The 23390-nt window shown below is 43.2% G+C and overlaps 1 protein-coding gene across 18 annotated transcripts in view; it reads right to left on the bottom strand.

Annotated features, from left to right (window-relative positions):
* Positions 1-23390, bottom strand: part of FRAS1 (Fraser extracellular matrix complex subunit 1) — a 418617-nt gene that overhangs the window by 158680 nt on the left and 236547 nt on the right. For 15 of the 18 annotated variants that reach the window (XR_003094532.1, XM_025206555.1, XM_025206564.1 and 12 more), the window contains 7 exons: positions 21989-22123; positions 10746-10889; positions 7946-8086; positions 7382-7522; positions 6158-6331; positions 554-610; positions 328-468 (listed from right to left, as the gene is read on the bottom strand). Coding sequence is in view for 17 of the 18 variants with exons in the window: in XM_025206555.1 (XP_025062340.1) it covers positions 328-468; positions 554-610; positions 6158-6331; positions 7382-7522; positions 7946-8086; positions 10746-10889; positions 21989-22123 (933 nt within the window). In the remaining variant the exon portion in view is untranslated. The remainder of the gene's footprint in view (positions 1-327; positions 469-553; positions 611-6157; positions 6332-7381; positions 7523-7945; positions 8087-10745; positions 10890-21988; positions 22124-23390) is intronic. The other 3 variants (XM_025206556.1, XM_025206571.1, XM_025206562.1) reach the window with 2 other exon arrangements.

The following is a 23390-nucleotide window of genomic DNA, read 5'->3' as shown; positions in this document are numbered from 1 at the left end:
TGAACACAGAGTCTTGCTTAAGCCTTCTGAAGCATAATAAAGTACTCTCCTCCCTCACTGGTAGCTGAGGCCACCATCTGAGTCTATTGCAATGAACCAGTCCAGTCAAGCAAAGCTGATTACAATTTCTGATTTAACATGTAAGCCTCTCTCCCCCACTAGTAAGGTATTCTATTTGCTGAAACTGGACCATACTCTTCTTTACCAATAACGCTAAATAACCTCATGTAATCCAGCAACTTTTCTAACTGTTTATAATGGAGCTACAAAAAGTTTGAGTAAGAAGTTCTGGCAGTAGGTGCTTGAGGTGCTGTGCTGTGCACTTACCATAGCAATGACCTTCCTGACTGTACAGTCCTTCTGGGCATGCAAGGAGGCACATGCCATCATGAAGAACCTGGGGATACGCACAGGCTGTGCAGTTCTGGGGAGTGCTGCCTATACAGGCTGAACACAAGGCATGGCACTCTGCAGGAGAAAAAAAACAAAACAAAAAGAAAGTCAACAGGTTTCCCACTTGTGTTTGCTTCTGGACAGAGACAGTTACACTTACCAGCTAGCTTGCCTTTTCCCCTTAGGCAATAGGTAGGTGTATACTTCGCAGAAATCTCTGCCAGCAAAAGGAAGCAGTATAGGAAAATGTACAAAGGTGGTATTAACACATGTCTCAAAGGCAAAGAGAAACCCGGGGTAACTGCATCATCAACTTTTCCCACATTTCTCCCCATGTAGAGGAACCATGTGTACTTGAAATGGGAAGCCTAGATGCATACGGTAGTGTTTTGCCATCCCTTTCTCCCTGGAATATCTTGGAGCTCCTGCCAAGCCACAGGTGGGAAGGAGTGAAACCACAGCTCATGGTTTGCTATCACTCCATGCCCTAGCATGGCTCTAGGAAGAAACTTCTTTCCCATGGTTCCATTCAAAGGCAATGGCCCCAGCACCACGGCAGTAGCCACAACTCCACAGAAGGCTGGTCACTTCATTTCTCAGCTAATAAGGTACTCTGTCCCAATCAACAGGGACATCCAGCTTGAAATGGGTAAGAGCTGAGATGAAAAACAGAATAAATCCCTGCAAAGTGTCCAATTAATGACCCTATTGTTTCCCAGATTATTACAAAGCTGTATCACAGCAGCCTTGGCTGAGATGAGCCCTGGCTGAGATAAGGGGCCGCATCATAGTAGGCAGTATATAACATATAGTAAGTACAGTCACGAAAGGCGCCTTTACATGTGCTCTGGAGGTGGGGAGGGGTGCTTTAAATTAAAGTGACTCTCAGGAGCCACATTAATTAAAGCGTTTGCAGTGTCTTGTGCATTCAGAGTCCTGCACTTCAGAGCGGTAGCAGGGACACTTTAACTAAAGTTCGTTTGACATTTTAGTTAAAGTGTCCCCACTGCCATTTTGAAGCACGGGGACACTGAATGCACAAGACACTAAGGCTGCTGGAGCGTGCTAATTAGCAAGCTCCAGCAGACCGATTTCATATTCATTAGGGCTGGAAGGGACCTTGCAATATCATCAGGTCCAGCCCCCTGCCCAAAGGGCAGGAAGTCAGCTGGGGTCAAATGATCCCAACAAGATAGGCATCCAAGTATTTTTTTAAAGTATCCAGAGTAGGTGCTTGCATCACCTCTGGAGGGAGCCTATTCCAGGCCCTGAGGACTCAGACAGTAAAGAAGTTTTTCCTTATGTCCAGCCTAAAACGGTCTCCCAGGAGTTTGTGACCATTGGACTTTGTCTTCCCTTGGGATGCCCTGGTGAATAGGCTCTCTCCCAGTTCCTGATGCACACCCCTTATGTACTTATAGGCAGCCACCAAGTCACCCCTGTGCCTGTGCTTTTCCAGGCTGAAGAGTCCCATGGCTCTCAGCCTCTCCTCATAAGGCCTGCTCTCTTGTCCTCTGATCAGGCATATGGCTCTCCTCTGGACTCTTTCATGCTTCTCCACATCCTTCCTGAATTTTGGAGCCCAAAACTGGATACAATTGGATTAATCAAGTCTGCTCCAATGCACTGTGTTGGAGATGTCTATAGCCACCCAAAAAGCCTATAGTGTACCTAAAACAGATGGACCAAATATCACAGGGGAAACAAGCACTGAGAGGGGAAGCAATTTGCCCATGGTCACTCGGCAGGTCTGTGAACAGCAAGGAACAGAGCTCAGGAGCCCTCCCTGTTTGTGCAGTTCTATCTTCCACTTGGCCACAATGCTAGGCCAATGCACAGCCAATGCTATTGAAATCTAGGATGGATCAAGCCCACTGATCTCAAAGAATCTCAAGAATGAAAAAAAAAGATCAGATGTCTGCAGAAGACTAAGGCTGTTAAGGAAAACTTTTCAACGCCCCCCCCTCCTCCACCCCCCCGGATTTTGAAATGGTCCATATTTACAGGCATTTATGTACTATGCCTATTGTACATTTTGCATTTGTTGGTTGGAGCATTTACAAATGTTTGAAAACTATCTTTAGAGGGAAGAGTTGCCATTTTAACTCCTTACAGCTTTCCTCAAATGCAGCAGTTCCCAAAATTTTTGGGCCAATGGAGCATCTTCAACCCCCAACTTTTGCATGGGGCTATTATGCACTTTATGACTCAAACATTGACTGAAAACCCTATTCAAGACACAGAACATCTGTATGATCCAAAGGACTCTAACCATGGCCCACAGCCCACGGCCCACCATTTGGGAACCCTGGCTCTAATGGTGTTTCTGCATATCAATGCTAACAACCTACAGGAATGCATTAGCATTCTTGCCCAACCCAGTTTAGCAGTGTTACTCATCTCTGCTCAATCATATTTGTGCGGGTTTTTATAGGAAGAGTGACCATACACTCTGATTTAGCTGGGACACTCCCACATTTCAAAGACCAGTCCCTGGAGGGCCAGTGACAATAAAAATAAGCATCCTAGAAATGTAGGGACACAGGGTGCAGTCTGATGGGGAGGCAGAATGATATGGAGCAGCCTGGTGTGCCAGACAGGCAACTCTGCTGCCAGTGCACCACACCACTCCACCCCTGCCTCTGCCTGCGGCAGTGCCACTAACTTGGGAGAGAGGAGGATGGCCGGGAGTATCCGGAATTTCCAATTCTCCCATATGGTCACCCTATTTATAGGTTGTGTATCTGAATGCAGTAGTTTAGCTCCCTCTTTCAATTTCCATGGAGTTGCTTTTCCTTAGGCAAAGGCACAACTGGTGTATAAGGCCTTGTCTACACTGCCCCCATGCCACACCCAGAGCACCACCCTGAGGCAAGCTGCACTAACTTATCCCCACTCTACATGTACCATCTCTCCACAATGAGGCAATGCATTTGCCTCTGGGTAGTCCCAAGGGTGTGCCGCCCAGCAGTACTCTTAGGCTCTCTGTCCCATAAACGTTCAGGGGCACACATACAGTAAGCAACTTTCAATCCTCTGGATCATGGTGTACGTGTAAGAGGTCTAGTAACCAAGACCTTTGACAAGTGTGCCTAGGCAAAAATATGGAGGAATGGAGGCTGCCCAAGACCCACCATCCCCACATTAGACCATTGAGACAAAATCCAAAGGCTAGACTGAATCCAAACATTCAGTATCTCAATGGTTGTAGCTTCTGCCGGAAAGCAACAGATAAGACCTGCTGCTGGCTGCCTAATGCCTTAGCAAGGGTGCATTTCTGTCAGGGTGATGTTCCTTATCCTTTCTCCAACTAAGTAGTACCCACAAGGCAGCGGGGGCTAGAGTTTTGAGGTGCTCTATACTTGTCTTACTCTGGAGGTTGCAACATTGTGGTATTTTATAGGAGCTACCCGACCACAAGCAGCCCCACCACATTGTCACTAGGCTCTCCAGTCAGATGCAGTTTACGGTCATACCCAGGACCATAACAGGGGCACACATATAGTATCACCCAAAAGTGGTTACACTGCCTCATTTTGTGCTTTGGCATATGCAGAGTAGGAGTGAGTGGGTGGGACATGCCTCATAGTAGTGCCAGATCAGTGTGGACATGACCCAAGAGTTGCAGAATCATCCAGTATCTGCTGTCAGAACAGCAAATGGACTCTGGGATAGATTCTCAGCTGATGTTAATTGCTATGCTGCCATTAACTTAAACCAGGGGTGTCAAAGAAGGCCCACAAAGCTCTATCAGCTGGCCTGCAGCGCTGTCTGCAGGTCATGGATCAGTCCCACATGCAACATATGCTGGCCCTGGCCCCACATGGGGCTGGGTTGGTATATGCTGCACACAGCACATAGGGCTAGTCCTGGCATGCACACTGCACACAGTATGCAAAAATGGTTCAGGGCATGCACTACATGTAGCACCCATTCTGGAAAGGCCCTGCATACAGGGGCCAGTCAGGATCAGGCCCACAGACCAGCTCCACAGCCCAGAGCCAGCATGCCCCTCCCAGTCCAGTGTGGGCACCATATACACCATGTACTCTTAACAGGCTCCATGCATTGCAAAGCTGGGGGTGGTGCATGCTGTATGTGGCACACAGGGCCAATCTGGGTAGTGAGCTGCTTTCGGCACCTGCAAAGGACTGTCTTTGCATGCTGGCTCTGGCATATGAAGCCAATCTGTGGGCCTGATGTGGCCTGTGGACTGTCCCCATGCCACTCATCTGGCCTAATATTGGATGAGTTTGATACCTCTGACAAAGTTGTGACAAGTTGTACAAGTTGAGAATCTGCCCTGATATAATTATATTAATCCAGAAAAATACAAGCCATAGTTATTTTTCTCCATGCACTTTACTGTAGTCTCACTGAGAACAATGACTGCTGTTTTACTTGGCAAACATAAAAGAACACATTCTTGTAACAGGTATTTTCAGAAGCAGTTGAATTATGTGTTTAAGGCTGGCACAGAAAATGCTTAAGACAGAGGCACATCGTCTTCACTTGCTCTGATTTCTTAAATCTACATAGACACAAATTCCTTTGGATTGGAACTTGTTCAACTGAGCACAGCATGGAGACATACTTTGCACTGATGCCTTTAAGAGCCAAGGCAGAGCATTATACCTGTCACAGCCTGCATGCCTCATTGTTAGCACAAAACTGTTCTGCAAAACAATGTGTATTTCCTCTTTTATGAACTTCTCTCAGTTAAGAAAGGAATTTACACAGGCACCTCCAAAATTATCCAAAACTAATATGCGAAATGCAATATTTATTAGATTCATATTAAATGTTAGTCATTTTTAAAGTGAAGAAAGCAAGAAGCTTAGTAGAATCCTTTTTGTTGCAGTATATCTGGCTGATGAGAATGATCACCATGTGCAGGGATTCGTGAGTTTTTTCTTCAGACATACCATTTGCAGAAGTATCATCTCCATTCAGACTTGGGGTGGATTGAATTGGTTCAAGACTCCTACGCTCACCTATGAACCTGCCCAATCTGCTCTCTCTGTGAAAGACTTGTCATTCCTATGCACAGACCAGCTGTGCAAAACTTCAAGCAGCCATTGGATCTACGGACTAGTCGCACGAGCCATAGTTGCAGCCTACAAGAGTCTTTTCTCAGCATGGCTAGCAAGGCCACGTGTATTCTAACTGCACCAGATCAGTCTCTCTGGCTAACTCTACCCTATAATAACAAGCTTCCTGTTTGGAATGGATAGATGCTTCAGGAGACTGAAAAGTATTAGTATTACCATGGCTGAAAGGTGAGCAGCATCTGAAATTGCTAAGTCATTGCTGTAATAAAGCCACAAACTCTCCCAGAGACAAGCTGGACAGCCATCCATCATCTGTCTCCTGTTCCAATTACACCCCAGGGTGAAATTCCAACCATTGACTTCAATAAAGCAGAATCCACCCCTTAATGCAGATCTGCACAATGGGCCATAAAAACTATATCTTTTGGAGCCTTACACATTTTTTTTTAATTATATGGTTTCTCAAAAACACTGGCACTCCCCTTTTGAGAGAGCGTTCAGGATCATCCTTAGAAGATTGCACTTAGGTTGTAAAACAATACATACTTCAGGCCATTTTTCCTTTGTGCCACCAGAGAGATGTGGTAGTTTGTAGCATGAAAAAACCATGCACATTCCAGCTGTGCATGGTACCAGCCATCCCAAGTATTTAAAAGCTGACACAGGCTTGTACATAAGCACCTTAGTATCATCTGAGTGACTCATTTACTCACGTCTGCACACTCCAGCAACATCAAGGTAGAAATGAGTGTTGCACTGAGGGAGGCAGACACCGTGCAGAGCTCCCCCAAGGTGCTGTTCCAGCTGCAGTGCCTCCTCTGGCTCCCTGCACCGTGTGCAGTGAAAGCTCTCTGGGCCAATGCAAGCATGACAGGATGGGTGGCAACCTGCACATGAGCAGAAGAACATGAACCACAGATCAGAGCACCAGCCTTAAACTGACAAACACAGCATAGTCCCCATGTAAACAAAAGGCTCCTTTCATAAAAATGAGAGATAGGAGAAAATGGGTTGTATACCATCTTTCTCATGGACCTGTCAATGCTGAATTGTCCCCTTCAAGATATGCTTCAAAGCATTCAGCATAGGTAGGGTGTCTCCAAAACCCTCAGTGCTGCACGAATCCCGATCCCACTGAAGTCAATGAGAGTTTTACCACCAATCTTAGAGGGAGCAAAGTTAGACAAATGTCTAACCTCTGTAAATTCCAGCCTGTACTTTAAATGATTAACCAAGTGAGGCTCATGCCCCTACCCCTGAAAAGTTTTACTAGTGCCTAACAGAATGCTTTGTTTTATTAAGCAAAATGGTGATTTACAGTTGTAAAAGTTTGACATCTGTTCACCATAAAATAAATAAATAAATAAATACCTTCTTCAAAAATTGCACAGAGAAAACTGCTGTTCAGCCTTTCAGGCACTTCAACATGTCTATTACTTACAGAGCTGCATAAACAAACACTGCCTATTTGGGGGAAGCTGAGAAAAATGATGTCTTTGAAAGGTTTATGGGAAGAGCAAAATGTGTCTTCTGAATTTATGCTTTCCCTTGCTTCAATATGCCTTTGGTCTGAGCAAATCCACCATACAAGTGAACATGAATGTAAAAGTCATGAACATTTTTATAGTCATCAGAGTAATTGTGGGAAGTCCTGTGAATGTAAGCTTATTCACACTGTGTAGAGGAAAAAAAAATCTCCAGCAGAACCAAATCCTGAAGGGAAAAAAAACCTACAAACTTGTTGAGAAAATCTGTGTTCTCTCATTCTGGAATAAATTACAAAGCAAAAAGCAGGAGTTTCACATCCCTCAGCGCATTTCAGTATAAGATAAGAGGCCAAAAGCTCAGCAGGTATAAGTCAGCATAGCTGTGTCAAAGCCAATGGAGCAAAGCCAACTTATACCAACCCAGGCTCTTTTTCAAAAGATCTAGTTTACCTTTGCAGACATCATGGTCACGATAAAAGCCCTCTCCACAGGAAGACAGACACTGGCCCTGTCGTAATGCCAGGGAAAGGGGACAGGAAGTGCAGTGAGTGGCCAGTGGTCCAGTGCAGGTGGAACATGACTCATGGCAAGCTGAAGGAGGAACAAAGAGTAAAGCACTGTAATACATCTGCAAGTAATACTCTGCTTGCAGTGGTTACTGCTGGTTTCTGTATCAGGCAGACAACAGTCACTCCTCAATTGGTGCTCATCCATAATATTCCACCAGATGTTAAAATAATGACAAGTAAGAATTTGTAAAATAATAATAATAATAATTCTCTCTAATACAGTCCTTTTTATCCATAGATCTCAAAATGCTTTACAAAAGAGATCACTGAATATAATCCATCACTAGTGAGCCAACTAATGTAAAAACTCAAATCTCCTGCCCTCTAAAACAATTCTGTACCCTTTACAATTCCCCTCCCATTTGCAAATACCCAGAGGAAAGATGATGTGCTCTGAACTGAGCCCTGAAGGGCATCAGAAAGGTCAGGAAGGAATGCCTCGTACCTCTACATCTCCGGGTGCTGCCTGCGTAGTATCCGGCCGGGCACTCTGACATGCATTTCTCACTGTGGAGCACCCTATCTGAAGCGCATGTTAAACAACTCAGTCGGTCTGAATAACATGTTTCACAGGACTGGTCACAAGCTGCCCAAAGGGAGAGTTGTTAATGAAATGAACTCATCAGGAAAGAAACAGCAAGGCCGCTAATCTCCATGCACACTTAAAAACAAATATAATATAACTGTGCCCAATTTCTTCCTCATTACAAGGACACTTCAATGTGTAACAGTATATCAAACCTATGCATCATCAGTTTTCCTTTCACTGCCTGCCTAGCAACATTTGTGGAGATACATGTATAAATGAAGATAGAACAGATCCCAAATTGACCTAAATAACTTCTGGGATTCAGTGTGACATAGCAGGAGAAACATCAGCAGCTGGTTTACCCCAGCTACCTCCCACTAGTGCTATCACAGTCAGAGCTGCACTGATGTTACTGCAACAGGGGAAGATTATCAGAAAACACTCAGTGAGAGGAGGTTTTTTGCAAATCCCAGAGGCCTCCCATTCTCAGTATAATTGTGCACTTGAAAAAACAGGGTCACGTCCCACCACTCCCCTGGCTGGATAAATTGTAAAATATAGTTAACAATTTGTCATTTTCCACCAGAAAGATGCTTGAGCACTAATCCTCTACAGAGATGAATGAGGGTAGGGGAGTTCACAGCTTTCTTAAGAGCTAGCATTTCAGGTTCTCTCTCAGCAGCAGGCTCGGCACAGCACTGGTCTGCATTCAGTTCCCATTAAAAGGTTCTCTTCTTACACATAAGTGCTGTTAGGGACTTTTTCAGATGTGTAACTTCATTAATACAGTGTAGAGCCATAATATATATGAGTTTGCACCACTGCAGCTCACTTTAGCATGTTGCCAAATTAAGGACCATTCTGCACTAAAGCCAAACACCCACTTTAAAGAGTTCTAACGCCAGCACCAAATCATGGGGGTGCCAATCTCTTATGCAGACATGTTAAAATTTCTTTTTAAATATAAATTTCTATTCCACTGAGCCTCAGAGGGGAAAGGAGTGTGTATACATTCTTTCCCCTGCTATGAATGCAACAGCAGAGAAGAAAACCTTTGCAGTTTTAGAACATTATACTGTTCACTACTTGTCCATGAACAGGCAAAAATTGTACAACTTTTTTCATAAATGGAAATTATCTGACAAATACAAGCACCAGACTATGGATTTCTCACATGTTGAAAAATGGGTGGGGAGGGGGGGGGTAGAGAAATTGCAAGCATCCTATTAATATTGTCCTGTATTCTTTTAATCAAAGTTTGAAGAAAATTTTTCAACAAAAAGTCAAAACTGAGAAAAAAGTGACCAGTTCCTGTTGCAAACACACTCTCTGCTATTCAGCCTTGGAGCTTTGCAACTGATCACCTGAGAGGTACAGCAGGAAATGCTGGCCCAGTTGAAGCCAAAGACAAAGCTTCCATGGAGCTAAAACTTCACCCAGCAAATGTTCCTGTTCTGCAGCTGACTGACTTCTCTTCAAAAACAGCTTCTATGTCCACCAAAAAACATTAATTTTAGATGCTCAGCTCAGGATAGCCAACATCTGATTCTCTGAGATGCTGAGAAACTACAGCTCCCAAATGCAAACTGTCGAAGTTGAGAACCTGAGAAAACTAGGAGGTGTCTGAAGCAGAGCACCCACAAACTCAAGTTTTCAAAAGCATCACCCATTACTTTTGAAAATTGGGGGAATCTAAACCAATTAAAATTTCCATGTTTAAAAACAAGTGTAAGCTACCAGTGCAAGATTAACTTTCTGTGAACTTCATACAAACAACATTTCACTGATATAAACATTCACCAGGTAAAGGAAAAACATGGTCAAAGTGCAATTCCATTTAGAAGGGGCAGAAACATTGGCAATTAATTTTACTAGGCATCAGGGTTTAAGTCAGTCTTTAACTACCAGCAGTTGAGATGAGACCTATGCAAGGGCACATTATCCTACATGTGCCTACTGCAAAATTAATTGCACCTTCTTCCGAAGCAGCTACTGCTGCCTGCTTTGGGAGACATGATTCTGGACAACCCAGACCATGGTCTTGTCCAGGGGTGGCCCACGTGCAGCATGTATGCTACAAATGGCATGGACAGTAGCAGATCTGGCAGGGAACATAGGACAGGGAGCAGAAACTAGAGCAGCAGATCAGGGAAGGGGATTGAAGTGACACTTAGGGAGGGTGTGAGGTTAATTGCAGCACACCTGCCAAAAAGCTTGGCCCTCTCTGATCTAGTCCAATCTTCTTGCAATTCCTTAAGCTAGCCTGTTTTTTATTCTCAGGATCCACCTGGATCTACTAAAAGTTACTTCCCCCTCTTTCCTTCTTTTTAACAGGCCTCCCCACTCCCCAAGTCCTACTTGTCTTGTAGGCATTCATCATTAAGGCACTGGATAAATTCATAACTTCAAGCAACCTACTGGCAAAGGCCATCTCTTTCCACAAACAAGTGGATTTGTCAAGCTCTAAGAATCATCTTGTTTTTGCTTTCATGCTGTTCTGCTTAAACCTTTCAACATCTGAAAATTTTAAATTAACAAGTAACCTTATAAACCAAATGGCAGCATTTTATCACCCAATATTCATGCAAGAGGGCATGCCTGGCATTTTAAGATACGTATGGCACCATGTTTGCTGCCTGGCTGAATGGAACAGAGATTTCTGTTAGAAATGCACATGTAAAATTCTTGTACGAGAAAACAAAAAGTGGAGGTTTACCATTGCAGATTCCATTCCTGATGTAGAACCCCTGGCCACAGCTGGTCACACAGACCCCTGCTTTTAATACATGAGAGTGGTCTTTGCAGGCCAAGCAGTTGTTCTCAGCAGGCCCCCAACAGGTGGAGCAGGATTCGTGACAAGCTGCAGGGGAAAGGGCTAAGAGGTTAGTGAACAACCCAAATCACAACTGACTTTTAAAAAATGATTTAGGTGGGAATTCACTGATTTACACTTTTATTCCTAAAAAGACATTGGTATTACTTGCTTCCAAAAATCCTGGCTGTGCTGCAACTGGTGAAATCACCCTTTGGTGGGTGCAAGTTGCTCCTGCAGAATGACTGGTAAGTATAAATCAGAACAGCTCCCACAGCTGCAATGAGACCTTCAGAGGAGCAGCTCTAAACACTGTTAATGCTGGTATCCGAGTAGCACTGACCAGGATCATGGTGCTGTGCTCTACCTGCACCCTGCAATCAGATCTGTGCCAACAGACTCCTGTACCCATGTAGGCGCCCACTGACAGCAATGGGACTTTTAAAGTACATAAAGATCCATTCTCATGGAACTGAACTGCAGGACCAGAGTCATCCCAGAGGCAGATGGCAAAAGGACACTGGAATATGAATAGTTGAACTCCATTTCCAATGAATTTCAGCAGGGAATAAGCAATTCCTGGGGACAGGTGGAAACTGTCTTTTTCTGGGCAGTTCTCATGTGAAGCATACTGTGCGCAGCCAGAATATTTTTCCCTTATATGGCCAAAAGGTAGAAGGGACACGGCCCTACTAAATTGAGAAGTCTGCTATATCTATCTTTGGGCAAACTCTGAAGTAAGGCTAGCATGTAGTGCTATTGCAGATGATCCTGAATGATGCAATATTTGCCATACAGGCCACAGATACATACATCTCCCTTGTTTACAGTTACATGGAAACATACAGTAAAATAGAATAAAGCAATCTATTAATATAGTTTTTTGCAGTAAAATGAATGGTTATACAGAGCAAAATTCCATTTTCTGACACAGCTGGGGGATGCCATTGACTTTGATGAAATTGTAAAACTGCCAGGAAAATTCAGCCTGGTGTGATTAGGTTTTATGGTATTTGTGTGGCTGATACGTGTTAAATCATGTGCTGCCTGTACTCATATAACCTGCATGAACTACAGTACTCTAAGCTATTAGATTTTTCCCCTGATTATGCAGAAATATGTTCAAAATGTGTTTTTAACTTTATTATTTCACAACAAGACAGGTATGTGCTTGTAGTCTTTCTCTGAATTCTGAAGGGAAACAGGACCCTCATGGCATTTGCCATGAATACACTAGCATTCACAAAGCTACAACCACTTCTTAGAACTGCATTTGATATAATGAACAGATTTGATATTTGATGCACACCAAGTGCCTTTGAAACTCTACAAAAAGCAAGGGTACAGATGTTCATACCCAAAGAAGGACTCTAAAAACAGCTGAAAAAAACGGCTGACCCGCTTCAAAGATGACCCTCAAAGAAAATGGAGAAAAAGGACAGGGGAAAAGTGGGCAGGGTGGACAGCTAAAGAGAGCTCTCCTGTGTATGTAGATGTCCTCAGGGAACCTCCAGAGACACCCCTAGTTCCAGAATACCACCACTACATGCCTTCATGGATACTTTGAAGCACTCCAAAGACACAGAGGGGAAGGGCCCAGAAGTTTGCATGGGGCTGAAGAACTCCAAATTTGAACTGCTCCAATTGAAGCAAGATTTTGGAGTGCTTCAAAGGTATGTCTATTCAATCCTAAAATGCACACATCTTAGTGTGGTTTTACAGGATATTTTACCACCATCTTCCAGATTATACTAACACCACTTGTACTCAGAAATTCAAATTATATATGAAAGATACCTCTGAAGCAGAAGAAGTTGCAAATATGATATGAAGGCTATGCAACACAGTAATCAGAAGGGGACAATATCAGTTCAGAAGGGGAAAATGCTAGCATGCTCTAGAGAGTTTAAATTAGAATCTGCTTAGAAAAAACAATAAAAGACCCAAGGTACACACTGGCCCAGAATAGATTAGAGCATGCTCGTTTTCAATATGAGAAGAACACACCTAATCTTGTGGGGCAAGTGAGGACAGGGAAAAGAAGTGGATGCTGCAATTAAAAAGCAAGGTAGACAGCTGCACTGACATTAAACCTACCTGCACCTTCGAAAACAAGAAGTAACTTACGCCTCCCTGCAATCACAGTTTTTTTAATTCCCTTTTTATCTGCTCCATTCTCCTTGTTACATGGGGGTGAGGGAAGCATCATTCTGATTTATTAACAAGTTTGAGCAAGCATCTACCTGGTTGCGTAACCTTTATCACCACAGCAACTGAGCACCTAGCTCTTTGATGGATATTAACTTTCCTGTGAGCCTTGCAGATGGGAAACTGAGGCACAGAGAAGCTATATGCTTTGCCCAAGGTCACAAAGGAAGTCTGTGACAGAGCTAGACATTGGATTCATAAGGGTTGAATTCATGGCCAGTGATCTGTCTGCTAGACCAGCCTATGATCCCTTCTAGTCTTTCCCTTCTATTCTCTTGCAATTTTCTACTCTCTTCTTTATCTTTTTCCCTTCCCATTTTTTTCTTGCCTCACTCCTACCTTCTCCTGGCTAGAATGATACAGTCAGTCTCCAATCTGTAGAGTCAAATATCACTGAATGACTCTGATTGTCAGGTCTCACCTCCTACATAGCACAGGTCTTAGAATTTCACTGTGATTCCTGCAGTGGAAAGAATTCTAACATACCTGACTGCTATCAAGCTCATCCAGTTGGGCTTCAATTAGAGCATGTCTATTAACCAAACACCCAGTCTCAGTTTAAAGACTGCAAGCGATAATGGGTTTAACACTTCCCTGAGCAACCTGTTCCAAAGGTTAATTTCCCTCCTTTGTGGAAAGCTGCCTCTTTATTCTAATTTTAATGCTTCTGAGGGCTTGTTGACACTTGAAAGTTGTATTTGGATCATGATTTTGAATTTAAAAATACCTATGTCTGAATAACTTGTTATAGAGATGCCCTAACATCAACTTCACAGGTATGTCTGAACAACTCCAGGTATAGAGTTGTTCCTACCACTTGCCTCAACTTCCAGCCATTCCATACTACTACGATTAATTCACAATCTCCCTAAAATTGGATATATTCTTCCCCTGTGTGTACTTACAGACTGTTATCAAGGCACCTCTTGACCTTCTCTTCCACAGCGTAAGTAGACTGAAATCCTTAATTCTCTCAGCATAAGACAGGCTGTCCACACCTTGAATTATTTGTAGAGCACTTTTCCGAACCCTCTCCATTATTGAAGAATCTTTTTTTTCAAGTGGAAACACAGGAACTGGACATGGTACTCCAGGCACAGACTCACCAATGCCCCATGCACAGGGTATACTGCCTTGCTGAATTATCCTTTGTGCTCCAGCACCAGTGCACATATTCTCTTGCTTATCTGCTAGGTCCTTTCCAGAGTCATAGCTTTCCACGATACAATCCTGTCCCATAACTTTTGTTCTCTCTTCCTACATCTATAACCATGCATTTGGGGGTTATAATATGTACATTTGACAGGGCCCAAATCAGTTAGGTATTCAACAGTGCTTTCCATTATTGACTCCCTCCCTCCCCTATACAAATCCTGCATGTAACTAGACATGCTATCCTGGACTGCCTCCTCTCAAAGCAATTTGACACTGACTGCAGCCTCCCCAAGCTCAGTCTCCTCAGAACTCCTGTGTCTGAGGCATGACTAGCCTGCCTGGAGAAGTCACAGTTGCATTCTCCTCCCTTCCTGGGTAAGAAACAGTGGGCACATCTACACATGCATTAATGCACCATAATGACTCTGCACTAAGTTTAGTACCTGTAATAACAGCTACTAACTTAATGTGCAGTAAATCGAAGCTACTGCACAGTAGCACCAGCACATGTCTTTTAAGTGATGCTAAAATGCATCAGACTAATTCTACTGCACATTAGTAAATTAACATGGCTTTTGCCGTGATGCACTAATGCACAGTAGAATTAGTCTACTGCACTTTTAGTGTCTCGTGTAGACAAGCTCACTATGTCCAAATCAACAGAGACAAGACCAGCACAAAGCCTCACTGGGCACCATCTTCAGACCCTAGCAGCAATAGGCTCTCTTACTACCTTGCTGCCAGCTCCTGGACTGTATTCAATCCAACAGCCTGCAGCAAAGAAGCCTTCCTACCACTACTAACAAACAGCTCACAATTCAATGGACTTCTCAACCCACCACACCCTCCCCCAGAAATGTTGCCTATCCATTCTCCTCCTCAGGAATGGATCCAGGATTTTGTAAAGGGTAGAGTGGGAACAGTGAACAGAACTGAAGGGATGGCTGCACCCCCAGTCCCAGCTTCCTCTCCATCCAGATGGGCAGATCATACCATGGAAGCAGCAGCTGGGGACATTTTTAAGTCCCCTAATCAGGTAAGAATCTTTCTCCCACCCCATTCTGTGTTCAGCAGCACCTCCTCTCTTCTCACCTCCCATTCCCATCCTCTGCCATCTACTGCTGCCACTACTCTCCCACCCCCACTGGGTCAGCTAACCTAGAGGTAGGGAGAACTCCAGAGCTGTTCCTGCCCTGCTCCAACCAGGCTTCAAGGGGATACAGGCTCAGCCAGAGGCAATGGTAATGGCAAGCAGGTTTCACCTCCTTGCGCCTGCTCCCAGGCTGGTGGGGAACACCTGGAGGACCAGGCAGACAGGGGAATCCTGCCTGCTTCCACCACTGCACTGTCTTCAGGCTGACCGTGGCTCCTTGCATAGCCTAGCTGGAGTTGGGCAGGAGCAGCTCTTGGGGACTTTAAAAAGTACCTGGTTGCTGTTTCCATGGCATGGTCTGAAAGGGAGGCGTGCAACTGCACCACTGCACCTCCTCTAGATCTGCCCCTGCCCCTCCTCCCAACCAACCTCCAACTGCTGGGCTTTCTCCCTTTGAAGCCTGACCCCCAGTACAGGTCAGAATAGGGATAACTGAGCTGGTCTCTTAAAGGAGCAGGCCAAGTTGTGATACTTCTGCAACCTCTACCTGCAAAATGAAAACTCACTAAAATTACTGCATGTTTCACTTTGCAAAGACAGGCCAAATACAGAAGGGCATGACTGTGGGCAGGGAGAGCTTAGGGGCAGGCAGAATGTAGCACACTTTATAGGAAACGTGGGAGATGCTGGCTCAAGCCAGATGTGGAGACAACCAGCTCTACCTGAAGGTCAGATCCATTTGGCTAAAGTGCCCCCCTGCTCACTCTCTCTCTCTCTCTCTCTCTCCAATTCCATGTCGTCTCTCCTGCCTTTGGCAATGATTCTGCAAAGGCACTGCAGGGTCTTAGCAGCTCTGGAAGTCTCTACTGCAGCAAATGTTGTCTTCAAATTTTCTATCTCCCTGGGGTGCAATGACTCTAGTGTTATATGTGATGTGGAAAAGCCACAGAAACAGAGATAACAAACAGCTTAGCAGAGGTTGCTAGACCTGCTGAGAAGGTACAGCAAACCTGAAATGACAGTGCCATGAACAGAATAACATCTAGAGTCAAGTTGATGGGAATAACAGGAAGGGAAGAGAAGCAAACAGGGAATCTCCAGACCAGGCCAGGGGAACTGGCTAGAGAGCTGCTCTTGGACAAGAAAGAAAGGGAGGATTGGGAAACAACAGGCTGGAGAGACTGAGGAGGAAGAGGATAATAGCAATTTGGGAAAGACTGAGGTGGACTAGAAGAGGAGAGACAGGAGGATGAATCCACACAGATCACCTTCCCCCTAAGAGTTAAGGCTACTCTGTGTCCATCCTGTCTCTCCCAGCTCTTTCATTCCTTTTAGGCTGCATTAGAGAGGGCAGAACTAATGGCTCAAATGCGGCTAGTGACTAATTCTCTCAGGCAGTTTAGCTGAACCTAATATTTGCAGCAAAAGGCAAAGATCATATTGGCCTGGGTTAAATGCATGGCTTCCCCATCAGGCCTAACTCACCTGCTCATTCTGGCCTTGGTATCCACAAATAGCCTGAGCAAAACTATGCATTCTGCATTCAAAGCAGCAAGCATCCTGACAGGACTTCAGCTGCAGGTCTCCTGTTGACTATCAAGCAGGACTTGATTCATGCTCCTACACATATAATCCTTCACCTATCATGCTCATAGTGACAGGCATCAGTGATTTATCACTGCCTGTGTGCCTGAAGGGTTCCCCCTTCCCCAACAAAAATCCAACAGCTATTGATTTCCCTGCAATATCTTTATTCGGTTTGTCTACAGTAACTTATGTGCTAAGGGAAAACGTCTCAACACAAGCTATGGGGGAGCTGGGCAGCATTCTCAGGCTTTTCCCCAGCTATCCTCGCTATCTTCAGCTCAGATCGTTCTGGAGGTAACAGGTAGCTTGCCTAGGCATTAGGGTGCACAGGGTATGTAGATACGAGGGGGGTGAGGCTGAAGGGGCATGCACTTTTTAACTATCTACAAACAACTAAAAACCCTATAGGAGTGGGGCAGAAACACACCATGCATTTAACTGCCTGTTCCTCCGCTGTAATTTTCCCTGTTGTACAGAGGCACTGAGAAGCATCAATTCCATCTATTCCATTTTGTTCCTTGACAGCATGGGATATTCAGCCTCCTCACTTGTTTTCCACACCATCCATTCCAGTTGTATAAAGAGTAGAGTATAAAGAGTAGAGGCTGAGTACAGCCATTACACACAAGACGATCACACCTAACAAATACACTTGGCCAAGTGTTTTATCACTCACTTTCCCACCCCTATACTGAAAGCACTGAAGAAAAGAGGGCTGAGTGTGAGCATGGGGGAAGACTTTCTGTTCTGGGGTGGGACCAGAAGGTTCTGGGCAACTGTCTATGTCAGCAAGAGCTAAAGCCAGCCATACACTGAGAGCACAGGAAACAGTATGTCATGCCTTCCAAATGCACAAAGGCAGAGTGGGATAAAGCTCTTTTGCAAGTATGGCAATGCTCATTTTCTTTGGAGCTGAAGGAACTTATACCTTTGCATATTGCTTTAGACATGACCAAGCCAAATCCTCTTCTGAAACAGTGTGCCAGGCCTGCCCCTTGACTAGCAAGGCCTTAATCAAAATTTAAGATGAAACTGGGCCAAAATCCTTATGTGTGATCCTTGTGACAAAAAACCTGCCATCCTCCTAACACAAATATTAGCTGTTAACAACCCTGTGAGGTGAGGCATGCAATTACTGCTCTCCCCCATTTTACAGAATGGAAACTTAAAATGTCCCAAATATTCAAAAGTGACTAGGGTCTTGGGATGCCTCAGTTTTTGGGAGTCTCAGTTGAGATGCTTTAAACAAGCCTCATATCCCAAATGTGCTAAGCATCCACTCTTAATATTTCAGGCCATTCTACAGTGTCTTGAGCTGGAAACCACAAAGGCTGAGGTGTTAATATCTATCATTAACCACTTTGAAAATGTAGGCCTAGGAAACCTGCTTCCAATTGTAGAGCAAACTTGTGTCAAACGTAGAACTCAGGTCTCCCAAACTCCTGGTGTAGACTGCTTCCATGCACAACACAGAAAGCCACAGAAAGGTCACCACCAGCCTTATCACTGGTTTACTGATAACATTATACATCTCAGTAGCATGTTTATTACGTAAATGAGCCCAGTGGGATAATGGTAGAAACACAGGTCATGGAAATCTTTTCCTGCGTTTCAAATGATATTCCAGAATTATATTACAGGCTTCAAGGAGATTTCTTACAGGCTGCAATCCTCAGTGTTGTTTCATTCTTGCTGAGGAGAGAAATGGGGAAGACGTTAACCTGGCTGCTGGGTTTTGCTCATGTTTTCCTATTCCTCATGAATGGCTGAGTCATTTTCATATTTTGGTTTCCTTTCAAAGCTAAACTAAGAGCACCGTGCTGCTGCCATGTTCATAAGCCTGATTCACTATTGTCTTTACTCTAAGTTTAGGACTTCCAGCAGTATTAAATGAGTGCAAGACATGGGCAGGTCAAGGCCAATGCTTTTAAAAAGACAAGAATTCCTGTAATGTGCTGGCTCCCTTGGGGAAAACAAGCACATGTATTTATAAAAGCATTTGTGCTCTGCTGCACTCCAGACTAGGACCAGTCTGCCTTCAATTTCTGGTCAATATGGTATAACTGACTTGTTTCATTGAAGTCCTAGTACATAAAGCACAATGCCAGATATGAAAAGTTAGCGCTCTCTATGCTCAGTCATTCAACCCCCTTTTGCTTTACCAGAATTCAGAGCATAAATTATTTTAAAGTTTTCCTAGTCAATAGACTACTCAAAAACTTCATCTGCCTCTCTGGAGGTGCAACAATCAGAGGTGGTTTTGAGACAGCAAGCGATTAACACTAACTGCATCCCAAGAGGTGCCTGATGAATTATTTAAGAAAGTGCTGCTTGTCTTTTGAAAGGTGCACAATGTTTCCAACAGTTTAACACCATGTTTAGCACAGTATGTACTGTATGTTTAATCAACCTTAAACAGGGTAAATATGCACTTTTATAGACTATCTCTCTCTATATATATATATATGCATATAGTTAGTTAGTCTATAAAGGTGCATATCTACCCACCTTTTGACTGACTTCAGGCTAATAAGGCTAACCATCCCTCTAACCAATGCCATATGTCATTACAAGGTAATTCACCATCTGGACCAATTCAGTTTGGTAATACTGAGACCCCTATTCTAAAGAGGAGAGAGATCTCTAATTAAAATATGGTGAAAAATAAGTCTTTAATAAAAATCCAAGCTTTCTATTATGATGTAGGCTCTGATCTGTAAAAACTGGCCATGCATTTCAGTATTCACATTTGGGTAAGTTAATGTAGCAATACCTAAGTTCTACCTACATTTTTCAGGGAGCAGTAATCTTTAATATTTACACTAGAGAAAAATAATGAGGGCATGGGAAATGAAGTCCTTCCTCTCCCTTTCTTTATAAAGCAGATGTAATTTATTTCTCATTTTCTCAGCTTTGCTTTTTTGGAGTGGGGGAAGCTATTTTATTAATTTCTATCGCATTGTCTTTAACAAGAGGGACTTCATGTCCTACCTCTGTCTCTGAACCTATAAATATTAATCACAGAGCTAGTTATCTGAAACACTTTTTTTCTTCTTACCAATTTTCAAATGCCCTTTTTTCTGAATGGCTTTATTGCTTTACAGAAAAACAAATTATAAACATAGTGTAGAAAACCAGCAGAAATTCTTTCTTTAGCTTTAAAGTAAAGTCTTGTTAAAAATAATTAAAGAAGAAGTAAAAACAGTGATTCATTGTGGTTTGTTCACACATTGCAGATAACCCTCCTGCAATTGCAGGAGAGGCTGGAGTAGGTTAGCTATTCTCAGAGGTCTTTTCTATTTCCAGGGCCAGATCTTCAATGTTTGTTAATTGGAGCTGAATGAATTAACACACGCTGAGTATCCTTTGCCCATCCTGTACATGATTCTATGATAAATCTACTGCAGGTGTTTATACACTGTTGAACAAGTGAAAGCCAGTTTCAACCATCAGACTGCATGTGTGAAAAAACAAAGCATACAAAGACAAGTTGAATGGAAATGAAATGTGGCCTGCTTCTGAATTTTAAGACTTTCTCTACCAGCCTTATTTTATGCAGAAAATGCAGCCAGGCAGAACTAAATCAAATTGGTTTAATTCCCTCGAGGAAACATGAACAAAATTTCCCAGCAACTTTCTACCGTGGACATGCATGAGTAGGAATATGAATGGAATGTACAATCAGTGATCTACAAACCAGTAATAAAATTAATATTAGCCTTTTCCCGCTGCTTTAGGAGTGACTGGGCATTGCTAATTAAGTGCCAGGCACAGGGGGGGAAAGGAAATGGTAAAATAAAATAAACAAACTAGAAAATGGCTTAAGAACTTAGATTGTATATTCTCTTATTTTCTTCATAAGTGTGTACAACACTTAACAGACAGTGGCCCCAGTCCTTTACTGGGGTCTCCAGTGGCTGCTCCAATACTAATACTAGAAAATAAGGTCTGTTAGGCAAGAGCATTCAAACCTAACATGGATGGTTGACTCGAAGGCAGAAAGTGTTAAGAAAATGACACTCCAGAAACAATTATTTTGTAGACCTCAATTCTGGAAATGCTCTTAGAAGTCCTACTTACTTTTAAACCAGCAAGTCATTCCACAGAAGTCATGGGGACTTGCTCAAGAAATTAAGCAGGTGTTCGAGTGGTTGGCTTAGTTACAGTCTCAGGAAGAATTAAAACCTTTTCTAAGAAAAGACCAGTAGCATGAGGGGAAAAGTGCTAACTTTAGGGAAAATATAGCCAGCAGGATGAAAAAGGATCTGAATCTTAGTTAGTTTGGGCTAACTAAGACTACTTCAAAGGAATGAGGGGAGCCCATGAAAACTATGTAAGGGTTGAATCAAACAGAAAACCAACATTTTCCAATCTGAATCTCAGCTTCCAGATATAGACAAAGATACAAACGTTCAAACACATTTCACTGCTTTGTGAAATTGTGACTGTAATTAACATTGTAATGTTCCCTACATCTTTTTTGCTGAGAACAGCTACTATAATAGCTGGTCTACAACGGACAGAAAAGCATGAACCAAACAAATGAAAATGTCAAAGAAGGCAGAAGAGCTTATAAAAATATTTTATGTGAGATTCTCTCTGGCTCCAGCCAAACCCTGTATCCATCCTTAATTAACTATAATAAACATCTCTGAGCAAAGCCTCCTGGCGAGGGTGGGTTTCATTAATTGAAAATAAGCCAGTATTGAACACAAAAAATATATCCATGCAGTGGATTCCAGCACATGGTTCTGGATTTTAGGCCAACAGTAAAATATAGTAATTATGTCCCCTACTCCCTCGACTTCCCAATGACATTTTCAAAAGCTAGATTTCTATATCGTAATAGGACAACTGAGAAAAGCACTGAGAAATCTGAGCTAGGACATTCAGGAGCAATTTTTTTAAAACAAAAGTGAGCTAAATTTTTTTTTTTTTAATTAATTTTCCCCCATTTGCTATCATTGCCATCCTATATAAATTCTGTTATTTTCAGATTTTATAATGTTGCAAGCATCTACACCCATGTTGACGGCGGATCTCTCAATACAAAGTATGTGCAGCTTGGACCTATTCCTGTACACAAAGTATCCCATAAAGTTACCTGCACAGTGGAAATAATCCTGGAAGAATCCCTCCCCACATGATGCCACACACTGCCCATGCTTCATTAGCATAGATTCTTGGCATGATGTACATTCAAATCCACTGGTACAAGTCAGGCATGTTTCCTTGCAGGCTGTCCACACAAAACAAAGGAAAAAGATACTGCATTAGCTTCAGATGTTCCTGTACAATGATGCTGATGTGTATATGTTCAGGGGTGGATACAGGGTGGTGCAGTGGCGCAGTTGCAACCTTCCTTTAATACATGCTGCACTCAAACTTTAAAACCAACTGCCTGGCAGGGGCAGTGGCATTTCTATTCAGCCAGTGCTGAGACAGTCATTTGACTTCATGGCTGATTATCATCTCTCTGATTCCTGATATCATTTCTTCACTCCATAGGTATTAACAACCCATTTCTTCTTTTTAATGGTCTTGATGTTTCACTATTCAAACTATCCTTTCTTCTGCAATTTTGCTGTCTGTTAGTCCTTCCTATTAATGTCTCTCTTCTAGTTCACAGCCCTGGAGACTCTTTTCAGCTCTAGCTAAAAACCTCAAGTGTAGAAATGACTGATAGTGAAGTATTGAATGCACTGTCAAGACACCCAAGAAGGCTAAATTTTGAATCGGAATAAGAGACACGTATTTAACTATAATGACTACGGGACTAATCATACAGTATCTTTTGACTTATTTTGACTGTTTTTTGACTAGTGTGCTGTGTCTTTTTGAGCTTCATATATTATAAATTCATGGGCTCCACAGTTTAGAAAGGATGTGGAGAAGCTTGATGGTAGAGAACAAATTCCCTACCCTCTAACACACTAGAGGGTAGGGAATGAATCCAGGCCAATCTGGAAAGGTTGGAAAAGTGGGCAGAACATAATAGTATACAGTTCAATAAGGACAAGTACAAGGTGCTGGACCTAGGGAGAAGGAAATCACCAGCATACTTACAGGCTGGGGGAGGACCTTCTCAGCAGCACAGCAGCAGAAAGAGATCTCGGGAGTCATTGCTGACACCAAGATGAACACGAGTTGTCAATGTAATGAAGCAATCAGTAAAGCTAACCACACTTTATCATGCATTAGCAGGAGTATGAAGAACAGGTCCAGGGAGGTGATTCTTCCCCTCTATGCGGTATTAATCAGACCAGAGTTGGAGTATTGCATCCAGTTTTGTGTGCCATACTTCAAGAGGGATGTAGACAACCTCGAGAGGGTTCAAAGGAGGGCCACTCGTATGGTTAGGGGCCTGCAGGCAAAGCCCTACAAGGAGAGATTGAGGGCCCTGGATCTCTTCAGCCTCCACAAATTCATTGGTGGGGAAGGGGCAGCAATGAATAGGAGATGCTCTGTTTACCAGGGCACCCCTTGGAGTAACTAGGAACAACAGC

This window comes from Alligator sinensis, unplaced genomic scaffold, assembly GCF_000455745.1.
Source record: "Alligator sinensis unplaced genomic scaffold, ASM45574v1 scaffold989_2, whole genome shotgun sequence".
Taxonomy (NCBI): Eukaryota; Metazoa; Chordata; order Crocodylia; family Alligatoridae; genus Alligator; species Alligator sinensis.
Note: the sequence above shows the minus strand (reverse complement) of the source record. Positions and strands in the feature narration are given on the sequence as shown.